Below are 12211 nucleotides of genomic sequence, written 5' to 3' on the forward strand. Positions count from 1 at the left end.
GTGATTTGGTGTAGGACAGTGTTTTCCAAACTCTTTTGCTCGGGACCCATTTTTATCAACTGGCCATCCTTCGGAACCCACACTTCAACCGTTGCAACCTACACCAGCCAACCTTCATGACCCAGGCCGGTCACAACACGGTAGCATGGTTGCTTCACAGCTCCAGGGTCCCAGGTTCGATTCCCCGCTGGGTCACTGTCTGTGTGGAGTCTGCATGTTCCCCCCGTGTCTGCATGGGTTTCCTCCGGGTACTCCGGTTTCCTCCCACAGTCCAAAGATGTGCAGGTTAGGTGGATTGGCCATACTAAATTGCCCTTAGTGTGCAAAGGTTAGGTGGGGTTACGGGGATGGGGTGGAGGTGTGGGGTGCTCTTTCCAGGGGCCGGTGCAGAGTCCATGGTCCGAATGGCCTCCTTCTGCATTGTAATTCTATGATTCAATCCACGCCATCTGAACTTCGCGACCCACCATGCATATATCACACAAAGCACTGCTTTGTCCTGCTGTGGACTCTCCTGGGCAGCTCTCTCCAGCACTGCTTTGTCCTGCCGTGGACTCTCCTGTGCAGCTCTCTTCAGCACTGCTTTGTCCTGCTGTGGACTCTCCTGGGCAGCTCTCTCCAGCACTGCTTTGTCCTGCTGTGGACTCTCCTGGGCAGCTCTCTCCAGCACTGCTTTGTCCTGCTGTGGACTCTCCTGGGCAGCTGTCGGAAGCTGATTTAGTTGTGAGATCCTGGCCTGTTTGTGTCTCTAGCTCTCTCATCCTTATTACAAAAGAATCCATTTTAAATACTTCAGTCCTGTTTGCTTTCTGCTTACAAAATGGAGAAATCTCTCTTCAGCCTAGGGCACATGAAATCAGTGTACGGGAAGTATGACCTGCTCTCTGCCGCTGATCCAGGCAGGAAGACTCCATCTATTTAAAAAAAACAATCTGCTCCTGGATCAGCGTGCTGACGTCAGAAGGAGGCAGTCTGTTCCGTTGGGCTCAGGGTCTGCGCCCTGCTGAAGGGATGTGCGTGCATGGGATAGCCGGCATTCTGAAAGCCAGTCGCAGCTGGCATTTTGTAAAAGCCGGTCGCAGCCATTGGGCAATACTTTTCGCGATTGGGAACGCTGCGAAGCATGGCTCCGTGACCCTCCCAACACCTGCCTGCGACCCACCCGTGGGTCATGACCCTGGGTTTGAAAATGACTGGTATAGAAGCAAAGACCTTATATGGAAAGGGCAATCACCATAATGCATAATGCATACCCCAGTTTGACCTTTTCATGTTCACGCTGCAGCTGACCTGATATTTCATCTTGCTGAGGTTATTGAATGGAAGAGATTTTGAGGAAAAAATTAAATTTAAGTTCTCCATAGTTCTGAGGGAGGAATGATTTGATTGCTGGGGAACCTAGCAGTAAGGACAAGATGAAAATCTGGGATATGCCACCTCCAGTCCACCTTCAAGAGGGTATCTAATATGGAAGAACGACAAAGTGTCGCACTGGGAGACTGGCAACCATTATGGTCGGTCACCGTCCTTTCTCTTGTGCATATTGTGGTGTGAACTAAAGTGTCCATCGAGTAGGAACAGGATCGGGTTCAACAATGATGTGGCCGTCGTTCAAATAACATCCCAGCACTTGTGTTAAATGAGATAATCTGTACTGTACTAGTCTGTGATTCTGCGACCTGTATCACAACAAGAATCAGTGCCTTCGAGAAAGAAAAGGGGAAGAGCAGGAACTTTATAAGCTGTGCCATATGAAAGAAAAAGCTGCTAATACCTGATAGCAGGAGTCACAGTGAGGGTTGTCATTTAGATTGTAATACGTTTTCCCCACCAGTCCGCTCTGACATTTTCTACACTTCAAGCAATCCTCGTGGAATATTTTCTTCATGGCCACAACAGCGGGTATATTTGGCGGAACCAGCTGGTTGCAAAATGCACAGATATCTAAGGGACAGAAAAAAAAACCATGAACCCGGAAAGACCATGATTCAGAGATTTATTGCATCCCAGCCAGACCAGGACTTGGGGTCTAGCATGTCAGAGGCAGGCCAGGACTCCCACAGACTAGCCGGTTCCTAATCAGATCAAAATCCATGGAGAGTAGCACATTCCAGATAGGCCGGGATTCTAAATAACTTACAGGTCCCAATCTAGCCACGACACACAGAAACTAGCAGGCCCCTGGGGTAATGACCACTGTTGTGTATATTAGGAGATGTGTGGTAAGACCCTGTACTACAGGTACGGGGGTAGTCCCTGCCTGCTGGCTCCGCCCAGTAGGTGGAGTATAAATATGTGTGCTCCCTGTACAGCAGCCATTTCGCCAGCTGCTGTAGGAGGCCACACATCTTAGAGTAATAAAGCCTCAGTTGTATTCAACTCTTGTCTCTGTGCAATTGATCGTGTATCAATTTATTACTCTAAGATTTTCAGAAGATGGACCTCCGCATCGAACCGGATCACCTGCAGCTGGATCCGCAATCAAGCGAGGCCAAAAAGGACTTTGAACATTGGCTAGCTTGTTTCGAAGCTTACATCAGGTCTGCACCAGACCCAATTCCAAAGCTCAGAAGATCCAGATACTCTACTCGCAGCTGAGCTCCAACGTATTTCCTCTTATCCAGGACGCGCCGACCTACGAGGAAGCCATGGCGCTACTGAAAGTGAATTACGCCCAGCGGACGAACACGCTCTTCGCCAGACACGTACTCTCTACTCGTGCTTTAATTCCCCTGGTCAGAGACTGTGACTGTCAGGCCGTCACGGCCACGGAACATTCGAACCTCCTCATGCGGGACACTTTCGTTACGGGGATAGGGTCAGACCTCATACGCCAGCGACTTTTAGAGGGGGCCACGCTCGACCTCACAGAAACCAAAAAGCTGGTGCTATCGATGACGGTCGCCTCGCGCAATCTTCAGGCCTACACCCCCAGCCGCGCGGCCCACCCCTCCTCCACATCATGGACTCCACAGTCGGCCGCCCCACCAGGGACCCCACTCAGCCAACCCTACGCCTGTGCCACGTGCCAGCCAGCCAACCCCAGGGGCCCCCGATGTTACTCCTGCAGGCAACAGAAACACCCCCACCAACGCTGCCCGGCCCACAGCGCCCTTTGCAAGGCCTGCAGCAAAAAGGGGCACTTCGCTGCGGTGTGCCAGGCCCGTGCAGTCGCCGCTATTGCCCCGACCCCCCTCGCGTACAAAGAGTGGGCGCCGCCATCTTCCCCTCCTCAGACCACGCGCGGCCAGTGGGCGCCGCCATCTTCCCCTCCTCGACCACGTGCGGCCCATGGGCGCTGCCATCTTTGTCAACCCCGACACGTGCGGCCCGTGGGCGCCGCCACTTTTCCACCCCAAGATCATCAGGCACTGCCATCTTGTCTCCCCCACGGCACATGGGCGCCACCATCGTTCCAGGACCTGTGCCCCCCGGGCACCCCATCGTTCGACACCAGCGATGACCAGCCGCGACTCGCCTCGGTCACAATTGAACACACAATCTAGCCATCGCCTCGACAAGCGTGAAGATCGATGGGCACGAGACCTCTTGTCTGCTGGACTGCGGGAGCACCGAAAGCTTTATCCATCCAGATACGGAAAGGCGCTGCTCCCTCGTGGTATACCCCGCCAACCAGAGAATCTCCCTGGTCTCCGGGTCCCACTCCGTGGCGGTCCAGGGGTATTGTATAGCCACGCTCATGGTCCAGGGCGTAGAATTCAGTGGCTTCCACCCCTAAGTCCTCCCCAACCTCTGCGCTGCCCTGCTATTCGGCCTGGACACCCAGTGTAACCTCCAGAGCCTAACACTGAAATTCGGCGGGCCCCTACCACCCCTTACTGTGTGCGGCCTCACGACCCTGAAGGTCGACCCACCTTCCCTAGTCGCAAATCTAACCCCGGATTGCAAACCTGTCGCCACAAGGAGCAGACGGTACAGCACCCAGGACAGGACCTTCATCAACTCCGAGGTCCAGCGGCTGCTTAGGGAAAGCAACAGCTCCTGGAGAGCCCAAGTGGTGAAAACTGGGGAGAAACACCGAATGGTCGTGGACTACAGCCAGACCATCAACAGGTACACGCAGCTCAACGTATACCCCCTCCCACGCATATCTGATATGGTCAATCAGATTGCACAGTACCAGGTCTTCTCAACTGTAGACCTGAAATCCACCTACCACCAGCTCCCCATCCGTAAGGCGGACTGCCCATACACTGCCTTTGAGGCAGATGGCCGCCTCTACCACTTTCTCAGGGTTCCCTTCGGCGTCACCAGCGGGGTCTCGGTCTTCCAAAGGGAGATGGACCAAATGGTCGACCGGTACGGTTTGCAGGCCACCTTTCCGTACCTAGATAATCTCACCATCTGCGGCCACGATCAGCAGGACCACGATGCCAACCTTGCCAAATTTCTCCACACTGCCTCTCTCCTAAACCTCATCTATAACAAGGAGAAGTGCGTATTTAGGACGAACGGCTTAGTCATCCTCGGCTATGTGGTCCAGAACGGAGTTCTGGGGCCTGATCCCGACCGCATGCGCCCCCTCGTGGAGCTTCCCTTCCCCCACTGCCCCAAGGCCCTCAAACGTTGCCTCGGGTTCTTTTCTTACTACGTCCAGTGGGTCCCAAACTATGCGGACAAGGCCCGCCTACTCATCCAGTCCACCTTTTTTCCCCTGATGGTCGAGGCTTAGAGCCTTGTATTAGAGCCGATATCCCCAAGGCCGCGATGCACGCAGTTGACGAGATGTTGCCCTTTCAAGTGGAAAGCGACGCATCAGACATCGCTCTAGCCGCCATGCTCAATCAGGCAGGCAGGCCCGTGGCATCTTTTTCTCCGCACCCTTCCTGCCTCCAAAATTTGGCACTCCTCCGTCGAAAAAGAGGCCCAAGCCATCATTGAAGCTGTGCGGCATTTGGAGGCATTACCTGGCCGGCAGGAGATTCACTCTCCTCACTGACCAACGGTCGGTAGCCTTCATGTTTAACAACACACAGCGGGGCAAGATCAAGAACGATAAAATCTTGAGGTGGAGAATCGAGCTCTCCACCTACAACTACGAGATTTTGTATCGCCCCGGTAAGCTCAACGAGCCCCAGATGCCCTATCCTGAGGTACATGTGCCAGTGCACAAGTAGACCGACTCCGGACCCTGCATGACAACCTTTGTCACCCGGGAGTCACACGGTTGTACCACTTCATAAAGGCCCAAAATCTGCCCTACTCTGTCGAGGAAGTCAGGGCAATCACCAGAGACTGCCAGGTCTGTGCGGAGTGCAAACCGCACTTCTACCATCCGGACCGCGTGCGCCTGGTGAAGCCCTCCCGCCCCTTGAAACGCCTCAGGGTGGATTTCAAAGGGCCCCTCCCCTCCACCGACCGTAACACGTACTTCCTCAGTGTAGTCGATGAATACTCCAGATTCCCCTTCGCCATCCCGTCTGCCACCGTCATCAAAGCCCTCAACACAATCTTTGCTCTGTTCAGCTTCCCTGCCTACATCCACAGTGACAGGGGATCCTCATTCATGAGCGATGAGCTGCGTCAGTTCCTGCTCAGCAGGGGTATTGCCTCCAGCAGGACGACCAGCTATAACCCCCGGGGAAACGGGCAGGAGGAGAGGGAGAACGGGACAGTCTGGAGGGCCGTCCAGCTGGCCCTACGGTCCAGAAATCTCCCGGCCTCCCGCTGGCAGGAGGTCCATCCTGATGCACTGCACTTCATTCGGTCGCTCCTATGCACTGCGACTAATGACACACCCCATGAACGTTTCTTTGCCTTCCCCAGGAAGTCCACATCCGGGGTGTCGCTCCCGACTTGGCTCGCAGCTCCAGGACCCGTCCTCCTCCGTAAGCACGTGCGACTCCCCAAGCGGACCCATTGGTGGAGAGGGTGCAATTGCTCCATGCTAACCCCCAGTATGCCTACGTAGCGTACCCCGATGGCCGCCAGGATACTGTCTCCCTCAGGAACCTGGCACCAGCAGGTTCCACACACACACCTCTGGCCCGGTGCTACCCTCCCCTCCCCCCGCGCATCCAGCAGCCCCCCCCCCAGGACCATCCGTCCTTCCCCTGCCCACGCCCAAGGATGAAGAGGATTTCGGCACGCTCCCGGAGTCACCGAGGATCAGACCACCACCGGAATCGCCGCCGCCACTGCGTCGCTCCCAATGTCACATCAAGGCCCCGGACCGGCTAAACCTGTAATTGGTTTGGGACTGTTAAAGCACCTTGTACTGGACTTCAAAAATGTTTTTGCCTCTGTATATTAAACTTGCTCTGCATATAGTTCTCCGCCACCCCTGCCGGACTCAGTTTTAACAGGGGGTGAATGTGGTAATCACCACTTTTGTGTATATTAGGAGATGTGTGGTAAGACCCTGTACTACAGGTACGGGGGTAGTCCCTTACTACTGGCTCCGCCCAGTAGGCGGAGTATAAATACGTGTGCTCCCTGTACAGCAGCCATTTCGCCAGCTGGTGTAGAGGCCACACATCTTAGAGTAATAAAGCCTCAGTTGTATTCAACTCTCGTCTCCCATCAGCCCCAACCTCATCAGGACACTCCCGAAGAAGCCAGTTGAAATAATCCCTAGCTGCATCATTTCGTGGTTTTACTTTTCCTTTCAGTTATTCAGGTCCCATGCACGACATTTCTCCCTCTATCGTTCTACTTCCTACAGCCCTCTTGAAATCTATCACTTTGGCCAAGCTTTTGGTAATGCTTTTTAAAAATAAATTTAGAGTACCCAATTCTTTTTTTCCAATTAAGGGACAATTTTGGTTGGGAATGGAGATCAACTGGGGTGTATGGAGTGAGGCACTGTGTAGGGTAAATGGGACCTCCTCATGTGCAAGGATGAGCCTGATACAGTTTAAGGTGGTGCGCAGGGTTCATATGACTCAGGCGAGAATGAGTGGGTTCTTTCAGGGGGTAGCAGGTGAGTGTGAGAGGTGTGGGCGGGGGCCAGCGAATCACGTGCACATGTTTTGGGGTTGTGAAAAATTGGGAAGATTCTAGGCGGGAGTGTTCACAATCTTAGCCAGGATAGTGGAGGAGGAGGTGGATCCGGACCCTTTGGTGGCGATATTTGGGGGCTCAGAGAAGCCGGAGACCATGGAGAGGAGGAAGGCTAATGTCTTGGCCTTCACCTCTCTGATTGCACAGTGTCGAATTTTGCTGGAGTGACGTTTGGCATTGCCACCTGGGGTAGTGGCTTGGTTGGGTGACCCGTACGACTTCCTGCAATTAGAGAAGATAAAGTAGGAGTTAAGGGGCTCAGCAGGGGGGTTTGAGAAAAGGTGGGGGATGTTTGTGACCGTGTTTGAGGGGCTGTTCGTCATGGGGGATGGGGGTGGGGGGGGTGAAAAAGAGGAAAAGTCTGGTAAGACTGTACAGTTGATTTTAGGGAAGCATGTTTCCCGTGGTGTTTGTTCACTGTAACCTGTTTTGATACACGCTTATAATAAAATATAAAAGGGGGCAATTTTGCAGGGCAGCATGTGGCACAGTGGTTAGCACTGCTGCCTACGGCGCTGAGGTCCCGGGTTTGAATCCTGGCCCTGGGTCACTGTCCGTGTGGAGTTTGCACATTCTCCCCGTGTTTACGTGGGTTTCACCCCCAGAACCCAAAATGTGCAGGTAGGTGGATTGGCCATGCTAATTTGCCCATTAATTGATAAAGAAAATAATTGGGTACTCTAAATTTATTTTCTTTTAAATTAAGGGGCAATTTTGGTGTGGCCAATCCACCTACCCTGCACATCTTTGGGTTGTGGGGGTGAGACCCATGCAGACACAGGGAGAACATGCAAACTCCACACAGACAGTAACCCGGGACCGGGATCAAACCTGGGCCCTCAGCGTCGTGAGGCAGCAGTGCTAACTACTGCGCCACCGTGTCGCCCCTGATTATGCTACCTAATATCTTGGCTTGAGATCATTTATCCCCTTGTACCTCTAGGAAGTCCTCCAACATGTTTTTCATTATTTTAAGGTGGCATATTAATGTCAGTTATTGCTGCATTTGCTAGCAACACACGGTGCCACCAAAGATGAGTGATTTTTCACCACAAATTGTGGACACGATTAAAATTCCCATGCAGACGATACTCCATGAATTGAGATTATACACCCAATGACTGTGTCTATTAATCATGCTGTTAATCATTTTATTTACTATACCAGTCACATCTCAAGTCTCCATTAGCCACATTTGGCCAGTGGCTAATGTGCTGGTCACATTTGTCTAATCCGCTATATTGTCCAGTATCTCCACCTAAAGTATGATTTACAAATTCGTTGCAGCAGTGTTGTGAGATTCTTTCTCAGGACATTTGTGTCAAGTTTTACCCACTCCAGCCACAAAATTGGTAATTGATTCTGAGGTGTTGGCTTAAAAATGTTCCAGCAATTCAAACAAAATGCGGATCGTGGGGCTGCACGGTGGCACAGTGGGTTAGCCCGAATGCCTCACGGCGCCGAGGTCCCAGGTTCGATCCCGGCTCTGGGTCACTGTCCGTGTGGAGTTTGCACGTTCTCCCCGTGCTTGCGTGGGTTTCGCCCCCACAACCCAAAGATGTGCAGGGTAGGTGGATTGGCCACGCTAAATTGCCCCTTAATTGGAAAAATTAATTGGGTACTCTAAATTTATTTTCAAAAAGAAAACAAAATGCAGATTGTGAGGTGACAAATAACACAACAGAGGTAAGATAGAAATCAGTGGGTTGACCGCTGAATTCAAACCTCTGAGGAGTACCTTAGAACCAGAGGGTGGGTGAATACATTATTTGTTATTTACAGCATTGAAGGAGGCCATTCAGTCTATCATGTCCGCACCGGCTCCCAAAAGAGCTACCAGCTAGTCTCTTTCTCCAGTCCTATCTCCGTAGCCCTCTAAATGAATCCCTTTCAAATTGTATATGTCAGGTAGGCCACCTACCTGGCCCCGAATCTGGTAAGCGATTCAGCTTGTCGTTCACACTTTGAGTCAAGGAATCGTCCTGTTTAAATCCCACAGGTGGATCTCTGTCACATTTGGAGGATGCAGAGAATTCCTGGTACAAGGAAGGAATGCATCAGAAACAGCGCAAGTTCAATCACTTATTTGAATCCTTTTTCTTTCAGGTTTTTCTCTCATCTTTTGAAGATTAGAAATTAAGATTGTGCGTGGCTGTGATGCCCCTATAGAGCATTTTGTGCTCTGTCTGTGTTCACATATCAATGGTTTGCAGGCCTCCGAGGATCTATGTCCTATTGTGACTCAGGAATTTCAAGATAGAGCACGGTGGCGCAGTGGTTAGCCCTGCTGCCTCACGGCGCCAAGGTCCCAGGTTCGATCCCTGTTCTGGGTCACTGTCCGTGTGGAGTTTGCACATTCTCCCCGTGTTTGCGTGGGTTTCGCCCCCACAAGATGTGCAGGGTAGGTGGATTGGCCATGCTAAATTGGCCTTTAAGTGGAAAAAAATGAATTGGGCACTCTAAATTTATAAAATTAAAAAAAAAGGAATTTCAAGACGGGAGGATGAAGAGGAATTATTTTTTTTTTTACAAGGAAATTAACTTTATACTGGGGGGCGGGGCTGGGTGGGTGGGGGGGGGGGGGGGGGGTCATCCCCTACTTTTCCGGTCACATGGCAGCTTGGCATTCCCGAATATGGTCGCAAAAAGGCCACCGAGCTGCCAGATCAAAGGGAACCGCCGTCTGCAGCTTTCCAATCCCAACCTTGTGGTTAAAAACATGACAACAACCTGATCGCTTCCTCGCGCCACGCGCAATTTCCCTCTCCTCCGCAGTCCCATACATTCTGCTAAATGCAGCACAATCATCTCCTTAATTCCCATAAAAAGCTCTGCAATGAGGTTCCCGCAACTACCGATGAAGAGGAATAATGAAGTTTGCAACGCCTACCTGCTGTTTTGGACCTGCTCCAACCTGTGATTTCCGCGGCTTGCCTTGGTTGGAACGGATGGAGGATTGGACTGGTCTCTCACAGCTTTGCAGAAGCGGAGGTGGAGGAAGTGGTATCTCATTGGAGTAAAACGCATCTCCTGTGTTCACTGGAGCAGGGGGAGGTGGTGGGGGGAAATCTGAAGAAATAAAATCACATAATATGGGTTGTGAAGGGCAAAGTAGTACAGTCCCAGAAATCATCCATGCCAAGCTGATGTGACTCATTCACTCTCCTCTCCCTCTTTTGCCATGTAAGCAGGTTATCCACACGGGGCCTGGCGATAGATTTCCCAACAGTGACCTGATTAGACAAAATAAACATGTCTGTTTGTGGCAAAATGATAAATGTATAAAATTCCTTTTAAGTAATTTTGGAAATTTCAAGATTGATATTTCACCTTACTGTGGAATGCGGTGGATGCTGGGACAGTGAATAAATTTAAGGAGGAGTTAGACAGATTTTTAATCAGTAATGGGTTGAAGGGTTATGGAGAACAGTGCAGGACGGGGGAGTTGAGGCCAGGATGAGATCAGCCATGGTCGTATTGAACGGTGGAGCAGGCTCGATAGGCTAAATTGCCAACTCAAGCACAAATCTGCTGTTCTTGATGAATAAAGGGTTTTCTTGATTAATAAGGGGACCAGGAGTTACGGGGCAAAGACAGGAGAATGGAAATGAGGAACATATCAGCAATAATTGAATGGTGGAGGAGACCTGATGGGCCGAATGGCCTAATTCTGCTCCTATATCTTATGGTCTTACTTAGCGAACACAATTTTGAACTGTTTGGAAAAGCCAGGTAAATTATTTATCAATTTTCTCCCCTCATTTGTAGACTCGTTAGCTTACCCATATAAATACCAGCTTACCTTTTTAGCCTTCACTAAAGCACTGATTTTTCACATGAACAGGTTTTCATAGAATTTACAGTGCAGAAGGAGGCCATTCAGCCCGTTGAGTCTGCACCGGCTCTTGGAAAGAGCACCCAACCCAAGGTCAACACCTCCACCCTATCCTCATAACCCAGTAACCCCACCCAACACTATGGACAATTTTGGACACTAAGGGCAATTTAGCATGGCCAATCCACCTACCCTGCACATCTTTGGACTGTGGGAGGAAACCGGAGCACCCGGAGGAAACCCACACACACACGGGGAGGAAGTGCAGACTCCGCACAGACAGTGACCCAAGCCGGAATCGAACCTGGGACCCTGGAGCTGTGAAGCAATTGTGCTATCCACAATGCTACCGTGCTGCCCTTTTTGGCAGGACGTACTACCGTGAAGCTATCCTAGACAAGCCCACTCCTGTATTCAGCTAATGTCTCACATACAAGCATTTTACAGCAGCAATCACTGAATAATGGCCAGGAAGGAGCATAAATCCTAGTTATTTTCTTTTCTTCAGGGCATAGAGGTTAAGTACCAATCCTCCAAGCACCACTTTGTGAGATTGGCAAATTCAGCATTGCGAAGGAATTGAACTGGGACTTTTTTCGCCTCTTTGGTTCAATAACACAGCAAGTAATGCATTTCTCCCCTATGTTATTCAGTAGCCTTACAATCAAATCCTGTAGTGTCCTGTCCCTTGTTTGCTTATTTTCTCCTGCCTCTTCACCATATTGCTTCTCAAACAATCCCAATATGGACAGTTGTAGTGGCAGCATTGCTTCCAGCTGCATATCCAGAGAGCTCGCTGCAATTTATCGCATTTAACACTGTCACTGTTGAGAATCTAGTAACTGAACCGGACAAAGGACCTTTCTTACCTTCATCAGCAGAACTCAAGGCTGATGGAATAGTCTCTATCATTCCTTTCACCCCCTTGTTTCCACATCCGTTTGGATAGTTCCCAGTCTTGAGCATTGATGGAACTGCTTTTTGATGTACACGATTGTCTGCCCTTGAGGCTTCAACAGATTTGTACACCTTTGGAGTGTTGACTCTCCCAGGAGCAGCGAGTTGAATGTAAACTGAAGAGACCTTCTTTATGTGAGACATCGTTCATGTATAATACCTGAAAGCAGAAACAATGCAATGTGACAGTAAATTATTAGTGTGCATCCACCTGTCTGCACTATCCTAGGTATTGCAAAGGTGTTGAAAATAAATGGTGTCGGCTGGAACTGGATGAGGATGGTTGATGCTACTGGTAAGTAAGAATCAAGAGAGCATCACTGGTACCATGCCCCAGAATAAAGGAATGCATCAAATTCATCCAATTTCCAATCTCAGCCAGCCAGCTGGCAGGAA

At 50.7% G+C, this 12211-nt stretch overlaps 2 protein-coding genes across 7 annotated transcripts in view; one reads left to right on the forward strand and one right to left on the reverse strand.

Moving 5' to 3' along the window:
* bcl2l16 (BCL2 like 16) overlaps positions 1-12211 on the forward strand; it is a 99358-nt gene that overhangs the window by 53186 nt on the left and 33961 nt on the right. The gene's annotated exons all lie outside the window — the stretch shown is intronic.
* Positions 1-12211, reverse strand: part of LOC119979428 (filamin-binding LIM protein 1-like) — a 30960-nt gene that overhangs the window by 12745 nt on the left and 6004 nt on the right. For both annotated transcript variants that reach the window (XM_038821647.1, XM_038821646.1), the window contains 4 exons: positions 11728-11975; positions 9914-10092; positions 8945-9059; positions 1775-1944 (listed from right to left, as the gene is read on the reverse strand). In XM_038821647.1, coding sequence (XP_038677575.1) covers positions 1775-1944; positions 8945-9059; positions 9914-10092; positions 11728-11959 — 696 coding nt within the window. In that variant the 5' untranslated portion in view covers positions 11960-11975. The remainder of the gene's footprint in view (positions 1-1774; positions 1945-8944; positions 9060-9913; positions 10093-11727; positions 11976-12211) is intronic.

The sequence above is a fragment of the Scyliorhinus canicula genome, chromosome 16 (genome assembly GCF_902713615.1).
Source record: "Scyliorhinus canicula chromosome 16, sScyCan1.1, whole genome shotgun sequence".
NCBI classification, from domain to species: domain Eukaryota; kingdom Metazoa; phylum Chordata; class Chondrichthyes; order Carcharhiniformes; family Scyliorhinidae; genus Scyliorhinus; species Scyliorhinus canicula.